General features: G+C 41.1%; 2 protein-coding genes across 3 annotated transcripts in view; both read right to left on the reverse strand.

Annotated features, from left to right (window-relative positions):
• Positions 1 to 1,512: 1,512 nt before the first annotated feature.
• kbtbd11 (kelch repeat and BTB (POZ) domain containing 11) lies at positions 1,513 to 7,458 on the reverse strand. The gene is made up of 2 exons (XM_042501298.2): positions 6,780 to 7,458; positions 1,513 to 6,162 (listed from the first exon to the last, which is right to left on the reverse strand). Exon 2 carries the CDS (start codon positions 6,077 to 6,079, stop codon positions 4,163 to 4,165), a length of 1,917 nt encoding a protein of 638 aa, XP_042357232.2. The 5' UTR covers positions 6,080 to 6,162; positions 6,780 to 7,458; the 3' UTR covers positions 1,513 to 4,162.
• Positions 7,459 to 10,534: 3,076 nt separating this feature from the next.
• Positions 10,535 to 16,004, reverse strand: part of arhgef10 (Rho guanine nucleotide exchange factor 10) — a 60,346-nt gene continuing 54,876 nt past the window's right edge. For both annotated transcript variants that reach the window (XM_042500645.2, XM_042500644.2), the window contains 3 exons: positions 13,699 to 13,821; positions 12,057 to 12,569; positions 10,535 to 11,426 (listed from right to left, as the gene is read on the reverse strand). In XM_042500645.2, the coding sequence (XP_042356579.2) occupies positions 12,073 to 12,569; positions 13,699 to 13,821 (620 nt within the window). In that variant the 3' untranslated portion in view covers positions 10,535 to 11,426; positions 12,057 to 12,072. The remainder of the gene's footprint in view (positions 11,427 to 12,056; positions 12,570 to 13,698; positions 13,822 to 16,004) is intronic.

The raw sequence follows: 16,004 nt of genomic DNA on the forward strand, positions 1-16,004 counted from the left end.
TTTTTTTTTTTTTGCTAAAATGTTATTATTTAAAACACTTCAGCATGAGTAGTGTGCCTGGGCAAGCATGTGTGTTTGAACCATAGATCGTACATTCAGTTTTATTTGTTTACAGTCTATGGTTTGAACTCTGAAGATTTTCTATTGTTAAATGTGGCCTGCCTTTACTTCATTTCATCAAGAATTTTCTGTTTTTGAATTCTTCATCCACAGTGGAGGCATGCGAGAGAAACAAAGTTCTCTTCCTGAATTTACATTATTTTTTTCATATTGTCATATTTTGTTTTATTGTAACTTCTTATGAGGTCTCACTCCTCATATCAAGTGCTCACCTGCTATCCAGATGTGTCATCCTATAGACAGGAACTGAGAGGCTTCAAACTTTGACCTCTGACTGTAAAGTGAAGACAAAGCTTCATTTTCACCTTAACGCAATAAAATGACTGAAGGATTTCAGCTTAATTGCAGTTTATACCTTTTATATAGCAGTGAAACACCGCCCTCCAGTGGTAAAACTTTAGCTTTGCATCAAGGTGTTTTCATCACATCTGGAGCAGTAAAACTCTTTAATGACAGTACATAAAAAGTATTTGTACATTACAACTTGTTTAAATCACTAAGGGGTATAGCTAAATTAACAAATGTAACATTCGGGTCTGACTCATAAGGCAAACATTTATTTTAATCATCATTTAATGCAGTGAGACGACTTGTCATTATATTGAAAATTAAGTAGTCATGAGAAAGTATCTCATAATTATCGATTATATATCATAATAAGGTAATCACCATTAAAATAATATGTGATCATTATTCTCTGCGGAAAGTGTGGAAAATATTCTTATTCTTATTATTCTTAAGTCTTTTTTATACACTATCTTCTTATTATAATGATCAGATATAAATAATAATAATGATATACAAACAAACCTCGTGATTATATATTTTAAAAAAAAACTTGGCAATAAAAATAAAAGATGAAGGTAGTGGAAATGGTCCCCCATCAGTATTTAATTTTCTCACATATTAAGTACTTAAGTTTTTATCTATCGTGATTTAATTAATTAATACACTGCAAAAAATAAGCCTTTTGTTTTAACTAAAAAAAGTTAGTGTCTGAGCTGAGGTAATTTTAGAATAATTCAATGTGTCTTCTCAAATTTAGTCAACTTAACAATTTAAGACACAGCTTTGGGGGAGATTCTCAGTCATCCAGGTCATGGTAATTTTAGGTGCTATAAATAATACAGCTGGGCTAACTGAATGATGGTGACATTTGCCAAAAGTTAAAGAGTTTGGAATTTCTTTTAAGTAATACTATGGATGTTAAAACAAAACCTGTACTTTTATTACCAAAATTGAGGGGGCATGAGGTCATGTTTGCACATTAGTATTACAGGATGCTATTGCAGTCAGCGTCCACCAGATGGCAGCACTCTTTCAGGTATATCAGAAGAGCCAAAAGAGCACAGCACTTCCCGATGATGTTAAAGATATAATCAGAAAACCAGATCATTTTCAAACACAAAATATTTTATTTGTAGCACTTAGTTCGGACTGATATACATTATCCAACAGCTAATTTGTTAGCCCACTCCATATGCCTTTAACAGGAAGCCACTGCCTAACATCGCATCACTTTACTGTCCATCACAGCAGCAAATCCAAAACTACCAGATCCATACAAAAATTCACAAAAATACAGCCAGCAAAATATCAGAAACCACATCCATTTTGTCTTGCCTTAAAACCTCTCTACAAATGTTATTAAAAAGCAATTTGTTCCAAGTACACATCAGCATTAGCTTCCGTACAAAACTCCCACTGTGTTGTTACAGCAGCAAACAAATACTGTAAAATATCTAAAAGAAGGAAATTTGAAGCAAAATTTGCAAAACTGTGCACTAATGCAAGAGGAGCATGGTTTGTTAGTGTCATGACAGCAGGACATCTTGTTTATGGATGCAGTAAGTATCGTGACCTGACCGTGCTTTGACCTTTTGTCCCAGCCAGTGATGAAACCTGCACTTGAACATGGGTCTGTTACTGTTTACGTCAACACATGCAGGACAAGAAAGATCGGAGATGCCTCTTTATGTATTCTCAATGGCTTGCTTTCCCTTTACTTCCTAAAAAGTGCCTGTTAGCAGCAAACATTGTGGCCCGTCCTCTTAAAAAAACTACTATTGCTTTAGTTTCTTAACTCACCCGTGGTGACGTGGAACGTTTCTCATTGGGAAATTAATCTACAAAAGAGGTGAAAGTCTGTCAGTTCTGATAGTTTCATTTTAGCCTGACTGAATTGTTATTCATCTTTGGCAAGTGAGCTAAATGTAGCAACTGTGACACCCGTGAGTATGCACTATAAGCAAAATAGCACATTCTGAATCTAAAAATAAATGTTATTTATGTACTTTTAAAACTAAATCAATTCGGTTTACATTGCTTTAAAAAGATGCGAAACATATTGTTTTAGATTTGTGACAAAATTGATAGCTTCTTGGAGATACAAAGTTGAAATGCAAAACCTGTTTTGACTGGAAAGGTCCCCTGAATTCCACTAACTGCAACATAGAGTTTAAATGCTTTGCAAAAGGGTTATTTGTAGGGTATGAAACTCAAACAGTTGCTCTTTTACTGATTATAATTTGACCATGATTTACAGGTTTAATTCAAAGCCAGCGCAGATCAGGGTCTGAGGTCCAGTTAAAACAATCTGTCAATTAGTAGACTATGTGATGATAAGACAATAATCTGGAACTACTTGGATTAATAATTTTAATAATTTTTCAAGTGAATTCCAGCAGTGAATTCTAATAAACATTGTACGTCTTTTTTATGTTTCAGTCCCTGAGACCTTTATCAGGAAAAGTACAGATGGAGGTCTGAGGACCAAAACATTATGTGCTTAATAAAGTTTATTGCAAGTAATATGACAGTGTGCAGGAATTCTCTTTTCTTCACGTATGGAAAAATGTCATCCCATGTACCTGTGTGCAAGTTTTCTAAGGTGTGCATGAGCCCTTCTGTTAATAATTCTTCCAGCAAAATCTAAACCATTCTCTGTTTCCAGCTTCTCGAATGTGAGGATTTGAGACTTTCCCAAAATCCTCATTATATAATATTAAACCACACATCTTTGGGTTTTGGACTGTTGATTGTATAAAACAAGACACTGAAAGGTATACTATATGCAGGATGCACATGCTACTGTTTTTAGACAGTGTTGCCAGCAAAAATGAAAGTGAAAATCGACCGCCTGGTGTTTGGACTAACTATATACTACGCTAGTATATATACTATACTAGTATATAGCTATCATAGCGTTTCTCTGCACTGCAGTTTTTGTAGCTTCCTCTTGAATGCCTGCTGCTTACAGTCTGGCACCTATTTGCTCCTGACCTCAACTGTGCGCTCGGCCAAAGAACGTCCCAAACACAGAAAATTAAGATTGCGATTGCTTTTGTACGAGTTTATACTTTTTTAAGGGAAAATCCTGTATAGTATACCTTTAAATGCATCTTCTTGTGGTGTAACAATTCTAGTAGCAAGTTTTCATTATTATGTGACACTGTGTTGACCAAACAATTAATCGATTAATCACAAAAATGATGAAAATAATCATTAGTTGCAACCCTAGTTCAAAGAGTGCTCCTTCCGAATCAGATGTGCATTATAACTATTAAATAGTATTACAGCAGACCTGTATATTCTGTTTCATTTGCATAGAACCCGTGTTGCATCTTTCATAAAGCGCACTAGGACTGCTTCCACTCTCTTTTATACAACTTCCAACTAAATACTTGTTTTTGTTACCGAAGTCACCAGTCAGCTATGTTCTATATAATATCTATTTTAACTACAAAAGTGCACCAAACCAAATTGAACACAGAAAATACACAAAATAACCTACAGTCACTGTCATCATGTCATTATCTACAGTCGGATACAAATATTGTTGCATTCATTCGACTCTAAAAAAAAGTTTTCCTTTTAAGGCTTCACCCTGCAGACACATTAAATTGCCATGCAAATACACACATTCCACTGAAAGCAGGCAATGAGACACTGAGAGAAAGCTGACATTACAGAGTGTAAATAAGGTCTTCTGCTTATTCCAGTTTCACTATGACACATTGTGTTATTCTGGACCACACACACACTATGTAACTTTTTCAGGCTTTTCAGGCAAAGTGAGAACAAAAGGAAAAAGAATGCCTTTCGCCTCCAGAGGCGCCCTCAGCGCTTCCTCAACAAAGTAGGCGTTCTCCTCCTCCACCACAAACTGAAGAGTCTGGCTTTTGTTCACACAGTAGATGCAGTTCCCGATCACGGCGCACCTGAAGGGTAAATGACTCCCGAGCCTCTGTGATGCGCAATCGTGCCACATTTTCACTATGCTGTTGTACTTAAACACAGTGATCCCCTGCTCGCGGCTGACATCAAAGCGGTAAATGAAGCTTTTGAACGCCACCATGTCAGTAGACTTCTTCCTGCTGTTGTTGTAGGGACACTCCTGCCACTCGTCCCTCTTGGAGTCGTACTTAAGGAGGCGGTAGAAGAGAGAGCCTCCTGAAACGTAGAGTTCTCCGCTGCAGGTTGTGGCTTCGTGGGCCACTGCGAAGGCTCCCTTTGGCAAAGGGGCCACGGTGGTCCAGCGATCCATTCGAGGGTCATATTTTTCCACTGTAAACAAACATTCCCCTCCAATGGCGTACAAGTAGCCATCCATCGACACGAGCTTTAGCTGGGCACGAGCTTGGGTCAGAGGTCTGACCTCGGCCCAGCGGTTGGTTATGGGGTTGTAACAGAAGACCTTGTCTGAAACTTTGCCCTTGTCCCCGTAGCCCTTTATCCCCCCTGCCACAAACAGGTAGTTGTACATGGTGCAGATCCCGCACCCTTTAGTGTTTATGTCCTCAGGCATTGCAGTCAAAGGTCTCCAGTCATTTGCTGTTTCTTTAAAGTAGTAAATCATATGATTCTCCTCCAAAGACCCAACCGACAACGGACTCTGTGGTCTGCTGCCACATCGGCTCGGTGGCCGGCTCCCAACACGATCAAACACATCATTTATCTCGGCCACCATCAGAGTCTGCCTGCCCTCCATTCTCTTCTTCAGGATCAGATCCCGCTCAGATCCATTCAGGCGCCCGTACACAGCCGGGTCTTTGAGGATCTGCAGGAAGTTGTCGCTCATGAATCCGTAGGCAGTCTCCTTCAGTTCACTGAGTCGCTGCTTCTTGGCGATGGTCAGGATCTCGTAGCAGTTCCCTGCAGTGATTTGTTCGGACATGGAGTCCATGGCCGCCTGGACGGCACATGGGATCTGGAGGATTTTAGCCCCCGTGATGACATCTACAACATTGCCCTTGGAAACATTCATCTTAGAAGTGTAAACATAGTCTATTAGTGTAGACAAAGTCTTGTAGCTCACTCCCTTCACTTTCAGGATGTCTCGTGACAGCCGCGCTTTGAAGTAGTCGCTCTTCTCTGCCAGGACAGCCTTGTGAGCGTTGATCGTCTGCCCGCCAACTTCGATGACTAAATCAGGCTCTTTCTGAGACTGTGCATTTTCAGCTTCCTGGCTGCTGTCCCTGCACTCGAGGTTCGATTTCAGGATTGACCAGTCCGTTTCCTGTTTGGCTTGGCCAGGCAAGGATACAGAGGAATCTGCACCGTAAGACACTTTAGCTCTGGCACCATTGTGGACTTCACTGCTTGAACAATTGTTTTGCGTGCCAGCAATGTGATTGGACAGAGTGGTGTCAGCGTGAGGAGGGAGATCCACAGCTCCCTTATCATTGGAGAGGTGATCAGCTCTCGAGATGCACGAGCCGTTGCCCTTTTGGTGGTCGATGTGGTTATTCTCCATCGCTCTTCCGTCCAGGAGGTATTCTTTCTCGAATGCTTGAGTGGGGCTGAAATCCTGATCGTCCTGCAGGAATCCTTGGACATAACCTGGACATAAATTCCCATCTGTGTCAGAAGGGGTGACAAGGTCAGGCTTCACAGCGTGGAGGATGACATCAGCCTTCACAGTGATAGCCCCTCCTCCTTGTCTGCAACCCTCGTTCATCTCGGCGTGCTCACTGCTGATGAGGGGCAGAGTCTTCACTGATCATGTTGGATGGACTTGTGATTGCACTTTTTTCTGTTCACCTGCATGAGAAGAAAACAAGAAGAGACTTTTACCAATGGAGGGGAGAAAATAAGAGTCCTGAAGCTGCAAATACCTGTTTATTCTCTAAGGGGCGCCCTTTCTCTAATAACAAAACAGCTTGAAAATCATGAAATTTAAAAGAAAAAAAATCACTTTATGCTGCCATTGCCAGCTAGGCTGTGCAATACCCTCCTATATAAATGTGTCATCAAGTGAATCAAACCAGCTGCAGCTGCACTTGATGTGTAACATCTACATCTTATCAAAGAAACGGAAGCATTCCCAAAATGCAGCTTCTTGTGGCTGTAAACTGCATGACCTACTGCAATAATCACCCTGCCTGTCCATTATTTGTGGTAATCTGGAGGCATTCAGAGCGCATGCGCAAATGGTGTTGCGTTGATGGAGGAATTAATCTCCAATATGACTCACAAAGGGCGTCTGTACCCATATCAAAACTCGTCTCTTGTCCTACGATAATAAAGGCGATAATGTAGGAGAGGAGATAAGCTCATTTAGTCAAATCGGGAGCGACTGTTTTACATACGTCTCATTTTAATCTAATTCTAACACATAAATAAGGATTTATGTCCATTCACAGTGTAATGTGACCTACCTGCTTTTTCCTCGCTGTGATTTAACAGCTCGGCACCGGCAGTTTCTCTGCCAGTCTCTCCACAAAGCTCAGTTACGTAAGGCAGTCGCAATCCTGGTGAACCAGTCAGGCTGTGCTCCCCTGCATGAGTTTACTTCACCGACAAAATCCAGCTGCTTTATCCCATCCGTCCACCCTTTTATCCATCGAGCCTCTCCACTGGTTGCTTCATCCGGTGCTCCTGCACTGAAACCTCCCTGGGGTTTAGTGGTGGAGGCGAGGCAGGCAGAGGGACGATCAAACAGTCATTTCAGGTCGCACCTCCTTCCGATCAGCGCGTCGCCAACTAATTTCCTCCGGTGGTGGAGGAGGTGGGGAGAGCTGCTGCTGCTGCTGCTGCTGCGCACGATCAGCTGTCTTTCTTCCTGCAGCAGCCCGGAGCTGTCCAGCGTGGGCAGCAGAGGTACTACTGGAGCTCTAGGACCTGTTCGGACTGTGAATTTTGTTGTGTTTTTTTTCTTACAGTTGACTACAGCGAGGCGGTCATCATTGATCTAAACCACGCCCCCCTCCAGTCGGTATTAACCCTACACTCAACAGCAGGAGCACGAGGCTCCATCTGTTGTGCGCGCGCTGAGCGCATCCCGGAGATGCAACATGCCTTTACGCATCATCCTGGGTACCACTTTGGGTGGGATGTTGAGCGGATTAAATATAGGGGAATCCCCTTCCTCTCCACATGCTATCACACATATTTACCAAACACACCCTAAAAATCATTTTATTATTTTTTTTTAAAAAAGCGTGACTGTGAAATAACCCTTTAGAATAATACTGGTGAACTTTCAAATAAAATTAAACACCACTCTCTGAGCCCCCAAAGGGCTTTTTATACTGCAGTAACGTCATTCAAAAATCAATAAATGTTCCATTAGTACACGCCAGCTGTTTGTGCATGAGACAGTTTATCACACTCCCCAAGGCTGACATGATCCCATTCCAGACTTCAGATTCCTCCCATTTATGACATAAATATATCCTAAATCTGTCTTTTTATTTATAAGATAGATTCAAGGGAAGGTAATATTCCTGAGCATTTCAAGACGTACTTACAGAAAATGTATTAGGTCATCTTCAAATCATCATCATCAAAGGTCAGTTTTCAACAGGGTTAAAATGTTAACTGATGTTTTCAACTATTGTTTTCTAAGTATTTCCTGCTGTTTTGTAATTCATTTTTAAGTATCTCTGATGTATCCATGTTTATTTGCTTTCTCTAAGTGACATGTAGGTGATCACTGCTGTTGTTAAGGACTGAGTCTCTAAACCAGTGTCCTGTATAAAGACCTGCACACACTCGCACCACACACATATGTGTACACACATACTTACACAGACTTTTTTTTTTTACACATGCATTTTCTGTTCTAAGGCTAATGCTAATCTTCTATCATTTTGCCATCACTTTTATTGGGTCATTTCAATGTCTGTATATTGACATTTGTCTTTCTTACAATATTGTGAAATTTTTACCTTTTTGGGTTTGGAGGCTTCAAATAAGCCCACTAGTTTGTTATTTGGGTTATTTTTTTGCCTGCCCCTGAACTGTTTACTGTAGTATTTTTTGTCATTTTGTGTATTTTAAATTGTGCAAAAATAAAAACAAATCTAAATCTAATTGCTGTCTAAAGTACACTATTGGTCTAAACTTGAGACAAACCCGAAACATCCTAACAATGCTCTGCACATATGAGTCACACTATCCTTTTGGAAATTATCCAACATCATCTCTAACTCCTACAAGAGACACATTCAAGATGCAGCATGCAGAATGCTTGTGTAGTAAAACTGCAAAAATGTGACATGTATTGAAAAGTAACCTTGGAATCATTACTGTTTGTGTTTCTACAGCGATAAAAGATGCACACAACTCGTGAAAAAGGCCTGATTAGAAATAGCACAATCTCACAGCAACAGCAGACGTTTTTATCCAAGGTCCCTAACCTCTCCGCAGTAGAGACTACGTGTCTTAACAGCTGGCCTTCAAATACAAAAATAGAGAGGAGCCACCGCAAGGGCATCACACAACTATCAGCCCCTGTGAGATTAGAGGGCATTCAGCTGGGAGGATTTAATGCCAGATATTCTGAGAACAAAGGCTCGCCGATGACTGATACACAAAATGAGTGCTCTTTGTGAAAATGTCAGGGTCAGAGGGAAAAACAAAAGACTCCCAGTTGCAGAGCTGTGTCGATACAACACCCAGGTACACAAACTGATAACTAGGTAACTTGGTATTGACAGTGAAAATGAGGCGTTGCCGCAGTTTACTTGTAGTTAATGACTGCAAGTATTCAGTTTCACAAGCTAAATATTATCTAAGGTTCAAGTCAGCACAGTTACTAGCAAAAAATCAGGTAATATTTGGGATGAGCCCAGGGTGCTGAGGATAGTAGCATGACTCCAACCTGGGATCGTCTTATCTATTTTTCTCAGAACTGACAATATAGTGAAACATGGTTGTGCAACAGTGGACGTGGGCGTTACATGAGAGAGAGAGCCTTGACCCTCTCTGTTCGGCAGTAGGAGAAATGAGCAGTGAAATCCCGGAAGAGCCGTATCAGGCTCAGTTCCTGCCGCCCTCAGGCGCATTGCTAGTCCCAGCATGTACTGATGGCTGCTCACATGCAGAGTGAAGAAGTACAAGGTTAGATCAAATACACTAACACTTTTTCCCCCGTCTTCAGTATGACTTAAATATGTTGGCCTAATTAGTAACCGGTGCTTTATAAAAATGCCAACTTCTTCGCATTATTTTGTTAAGCTGGAAACTTGCCCAAAAAAGCAGAGAGGTTGCCAAAAAGTTCATGCAGATTTCCCAAAAAGAGAGTCATCAATTCAGTAAAACCACTAAAAGAAAACAGGTTAAAACTAGAATTACAGCTTCGCAGTTGTATGCCTTCACACGCCAGTCAAGTTGCTGTTACAGTTTACATCCATTTCTGTGAAAACATGATGATTCACACACATCTTTCCCCCCGGCAGCACAGAAGAGCAGTACAGTTTCCAGGAGGAAATTAGTGTCAATTCAGTATCTGGCCAAATGTCACCCCTTCTGTTTCTGAGATACAACGTTGAATAATGGCTAGGAAAGGGTTTTTGCAGAACATAACGTCATAGTGACGTTGACCTTTGGGATATGAATTTATTTTATCCTATTAGACATTTGACTGAAATTTTGCCATGATTAGTGTATCATTTCTTGAGCCCAAATTATGTTTTTGTGAGGTCACTGTGACCTTTTTTTTTAAAGATTATTGTTTTTTTCAACCTTTATTTGATGGGACAGAGCGGGGATGCCATGCAGCAAAGTACCATGAGCTAGAAGCAAACTCACAGCCTTTGTACATGGGATGCCCGACAGACAGACACCCCAGGCGATGGTGACCTTTGACAAATTCTAATCAGTTCATTCTTGAGTCGCAGTGGACGTTTGTGCCAAATTTAGGGAAACTCTCTCTAGGTTTTCTTAAGATATCGCATTCAAGAGAATTAGATAGATCCAAGGTCAAGACCTTTGACCACCAAAGTCAAATCAGTTCATCGTTACGTCCAAATTTGTAAACATTCCCTCACGAGAATGAGACTGACATATGGACGGACATATGGACGGACGTATGGGACAGACGGACAACCCGAAAACATAATGCCTCCAGCCATGGCCGTCACCAGTGAGGAGGCATAATAACAGAATATTCCAGTGAAAAAGCACAAAGTTGCTCAATGAAACAGTTTATGGTTTTGTTAATAGAAATAACAGAAGTACATACAAATCGTGACAAAAGTATAAAGCTTTTTTTCTTTCTTTTTTTGTTTTTTAAATATCCTTATGTGAGCCAAAAAGATGTATTGGGGGGAAAAAATCTCTCCTGTTGATAACGACTCTTTCATCCCTTTATGAATAGAAACCTGGCCAGCCAGGGATTCTCATCAAGCCTTCTCAAACTAATTCAGTCATCAATATTTCACCTTTTCTATCCCTTTTCTCTGTTTACAGAATGGTAGCAGCACCGAGCTGGTCCGATAGCAAAATGATTTGATTCCAAACACAGATCCTCTCTCTGAAACTCATTCACATGTAATCCTGAGTTGTCATACTTCATATTTACAACTCTGGCCTGGACAGATGAACTAAGATCTGGCCAAAACCTAATCCTGATCTCAATAAAACCTTTATGTAACAGATTCAAAGCCCCATCGTTACCTTACGCGCCTCTCAAGCAGGACAAGTCTCATTTGTTTTCAACACTGATTTGAATACTGCAGTCCTATACAGTCAAACACTGGAGAGTAATGTATTAGCCATGTTACAGAACAACAAGCAACTTTGTCAGAGGGTGAAAATAAAGACCTTTCAGTGTTTTCAAACAATCCTTAACAAGTACAGTTCATCCTGTGACTGGCCTCTGGGGCGCCGTTTGCTCTGCCAAGCATCATGATTGAGTGGTTATATTGATCTTTTCTTCGTTTAAATGGTGGGAGACATCATTAAAAACACTGTCAGGAGTAGTGTGGAGTGGTTGATGCACTTCTGGTTTCAGTTTTGATTGATCCCAAAAATTCTCTTAGGACCTTTGTGAGAGTTGAATGCAGCACTTCTGTTTTAACCTGAAAAGAGAAAGAGAATATAGGTAAGATCCTTATATACGTAAGCAACTGACTCTTTGAAACTCGGAGGGACATCGCTTTCCTTGTGCTGCTTTCAGACACCTTTCACAAGTATTTTAAACCTTTTAAGGCTGAGCATATTGGTGCGTTTTCTTTCAGAAACATGGGAAAAAGGCAATGAGCAACTTGGTAGTAAATGTTTTACAAATTAGTAGATTAATTATTATTACTATGATCATTGTATCCATATCTTTTTTTGTTTATTCTTTATTTACCAGTTTATTTCTTTTCTTTCAAAAAGCATTTATAAAAAGCTAGGGAAAAATGTCTAGTGATATCAAACAATGATATTATAATCATGATTAAATATTTTACATTGTTGTTACAAAATATTTTAGTTTTTAAGGACTTTCTACAGGTCCTTTATTATATATTATATATTATATAATTATTTTTTTAAAACTAATTCTCAGGTAATTTTCTTGTTACTTTTAACTACCTTAAAATGACTAATTTTGGGTCATTTCTTCTTTACTTGCTCATCATCTTCTTTCCATGCCAATTTGCTCAGCTTTCAAAGGGTTAAATCTACTTCTGGTTATTGATTAAAAAAAAAAAAGTCCACCCTACCGTGGTGCTACTGGTGTCACATGTTGAGTAAGGGGATCTGCCAGATCATGATGGTGGAGGTCATGTCCTCATGGCGAGACTGTTTGGTCTTTTTGCTGACCCTGCGGTGACCCAAACCACCAGACACCACCAGCAAAGAGCTGACATCCACCTTACTGGACCTGCGGCCCCTCTGGTGATGGGCCGGGTCATGGAGCATGTCATAAAGGGCTCCGTCCTCTGGCCCGTGCTCCAAGGAGCCCTGGGATGGTGCTAGGGAGCCACAGGACGAGGAGGACAGCGAGTCCTGGAGAGCCATGCTGGTGCAGCCCGCCTCTCCCAACCACACAGCTCGTCCCTGAGGGGCTGAATCTGAGGGAGGTTGGGTGTTTTCCCCGTCATCTGTCTCTGCTGGCTGGACCGAGGTGGAGGAGTTGGGGGTTGGCGAGCCAGAGGGCCGGTTACACACTGCAGCAGCCACGCTAAGAAACTTGACAGGACCGTTGTGAGCGTGTAAGGACACCATGCCCCGACCTGACAGCAGGGACAGCCTCTTTAATATTCACCCAGGATGTTTTACACTCTTCATTATACATTTGTGGTTGTGCAATACCTGTACGCATATCTGATCATTGAAAGTAACTTTCTCCAAAACTTTTTAATGTTTAACTTGCTGCATTTTTTTTACCAACCATGAGAGTTAAAGCTATAGCTGGCAGTCTTTATTAAAAAGAAGGTTTTTCATACTAGCTGAAACTGTTACTGGCACATGGCACTAAATCATATTCCTCTGTCTACTCTATTGCTATGTAGCGCTTCAAATGGCATTATGGCACATGAACAAAAAAAAACAAAAAACAGCCAACCAGAGCTGAGGAGTCACTAATGCAGCTGTCAATCGTGTCAATCGCTGCTCCTGAACTGCAAACTGTCCAACTAGGCAGCTTTGATCAAATATGAATAAAGATTCTGTTACTGCATTGCCTATTTCTCACCTCAAATGTTTTCTCAAACATATTTAAGTGCACTGTTTGGCAGTAAAATGAGAACCTGTGTGCTGGCTGACTTTATCCAACATGGCGGCCAGGTTACAAACTTTCTCATTTTACAGCTAAACAGGGCACTAAAATACGCTTCTGTAAACATTTGCGGTGAGAAATAAGCAATGTACTAACATAATCTTGATTGATACAAACAGTGACTGACACAGTTGACAGCTGTGTTAGAGACTCCTCGGCTCTGACTGGATGTTTGTGGTGCATGGACGATTCTAGGAAATGCCGTTAGAGGGACAGTATTTTTTTTCACAGACTATCGGCCTCACGTGTTCCTTTCAGAATATAGATAGTTTCTGCAAATATGACACAAAGTTATTTTCATAAAAGTTACCAACTGTAGCTTGAAGTGAAGATAAGATTATCTGATGTTCCCTGTTTTTATATTATAATTTCACCTGCTGGTTGGACAAACAAACAGTTCACTTGTTTCCAATTTCACCCTGGTCTCTACAGGCTGTGAAGAGCTCTCTCCTAGTTTTTCATGGTCTTTATGATTATTGAAGTAATTATTCAAAAACAACTAAAAAATGATGAAAGTAATTCTTAGATGCATGCCTGTATGTCTGTTCATTTGAATATGTGATACGGTAATATTTCAGTGTTACCTGTGACTTTGGGGATCCCCTGCAGTCTGGGGACAGAGAGGGCCACAGTCACTCCCAGGTTAGTCCCTACCAGCAGCAGACCATGACAGACCAGCAGACTGCTCACTGACACTCTTTGGTTCCCTATGAAAAAAAACAGGAACATAACATTAGTGTATTCTTGCATAAAAGCTATTTAATTTGAAATACTGACAGACCGATGAGCGTTTCTTGGCAAACGTCTCCAACCACCTTGAGTGATTTACAGTGTCAAGCATGATCTGTTGGACCTTACATCGATGTGTTGTGCTCACACACACTTGTATCCTGGAAAATCAGAAAAGTGCATAACTAATGGGCCACTTGAATACAGCGTGGTGCGCGGGAGGGAAGGAGGTGTATGTTTTCAGGAGTGGGGGTATTTGTGCAGCGACGATGTTCAATGGTTATTTGTCTCCAGGGCAACGTAAAGAGGAGCCTGGATAAAAGCAGCTCTTTTCAAGCGTCTGAACACAGAAAAAATGCACCATTATGGTCCGCTTTGACTCAAACAAACAAACACAAAAGTGTTTTGTAACAGAATGAGTGAAGCGTAATGCTGTAATTAAGCAAGGAGTTTTGCCTCTGTGGAGGCTACACATGGACAATCTGACCTGACCTTTTCTCTTCCCTCCTGGTCAGAAAAATTGCTGTGATGCCACCTTGGACTGTAAAAACCCCGATTGTTAGTTTGAAAGCACGCTTCAGTAAGGATGGCAATAAAGCCAGGCTTGCCGACAGCTTGTTGTGTGTTAGGTGACTTATTATGCAGAATTTGGCACTTATCTCACAGCGTCCTCACACAGGAGTTTTGTCAGGAATACGCTGTGCAACAAATGGTATCTAGTGAGACAATTTTATCAGCAATTTTTATGACTGTAATAAGAATCTGGAGTTGTGCAAAAACAGTCTTTTCAGTCCTGCTATGTGGGAGGCGAGACTGTCATGAGTCATTACTGCTGTAACAGCTTGACTTGAATTTCCTCCCTCAAAGTAATCCTCTTGGGGTTTAGGAAAAATTACTACCAGTCTCTGCCTGACCCCCCTCACTAGAGCTGACCCCTTGCATGGGGCACACACGCCATACGGCCATACTTCCAGGAATCATGCCAGATAGGCAGGCAGGTACAGTTGAAGACTGGGCCCTGCCCACATGTGCTTCTAATGAGGGCCCAGAGTTAGCAGAAACACACATAATGCTGGTCGGGGGCCTTGCTTAACTTCCTTCTTTCATAATATTTGGAGTTCCCCACCCAGAGGGTGAACTAAAATAAACCCAGAGTGAACGACAACACGGCCCGGCTCTGGACCTGATCCTCCACCAGAGCACAGCTTTGATCTGCACTTAGTCCTGACAACCGACAGCGGGAGGGAGGAGCAAATCCCAAACATTACAATAAGACACTATATCAGCCATTCAGTCAGTCTAGAAATAACTCAGATCAGCACAATATGAGTAATTGCCCTTTCAGTCTCAATCGCAGGAAGCTTTGCCCTCTTTCTATATTCTTCTCAGCTCAGCTGTTGGAAGTCTTCTAGGTCCTAAATTCACGCTCACATTTTCTCTAAACAGATTCACATTTTGTTCATCCAGTGATACAAACCTTACAAAACTTCAGGGTGCTAGTATTTCTAGGTATTACAGTGAGAACCAAGTTTACAGCTCTGTGAGCATGTATAATGTCCAGTGTGTAAGATTTAGATTTAGATTTATATTTGCAGAAATGTGATAAAATACAATAAGTATGTTTAATTTAGTGTATAATCACCTGATAATAGGAATAGGTTTGTTCTCTTTATCTTAGAATGAGTCATTTATAGCTACATAGGGAGCGGCTCCCTAGTTTATGGAGATCGACATGTTGCACCGCTACGTTTCTACAGTAGCCCAGAATGGTCAAACAAAACAGGGCCTCCTGATATGGCCTTTCAGGTTTACACGTCGTCCACAGTCGGGAGAGGCCAACCGCAATGAGCAGCATGAGAGGTACACTGTTTGTAAGATTGATGATTTCATGATTGTCCAAAAGTTGTCGAGACAAAACCAGAAAGTCACTCTCATGGTGGGGCTAGAGGAAAAGTCAGGGGATCACCAAAGTCAGGAGGCAACATCCTCTGGGAATCACGTATGTCTGTACACAATTTCAGTGAAATCTATCTTATTGTTGTTGAGATATTTCAATCTGGATCAAGCAGCGGACTGACCGACCAACAACTGAGCCAAGTCTTTAAAAAAGGTAAACACCATTAGCTTTTAGGTGAGCCAGGCAGTTAATTTTGCAGGCTAA

Source organism: Plectropomus leopardus, chromosome 14, assembly GCF_026936395.1.
Source record: "Plectropomus leopardus strain MGB_pleo_1.0 chromosome 14, ASM2693639v1, whole genome shotgun sequence".
NCBI lineage: Eukaryota > Metazoa > Chordata > Actinopteri > Perciformes > Serranidae > Plectropomus > Plectropomus leopardus.

Excerpts from the sequence above, each read along its gene's own strand:
- kbtbd11 (XM_042501298.2), bottom strand. The coding sequence starts at position 6,079 with ATGAACGAGGGTTGCAGACAAGGAGGAGGGGCTATCACTGTGAAGGCT.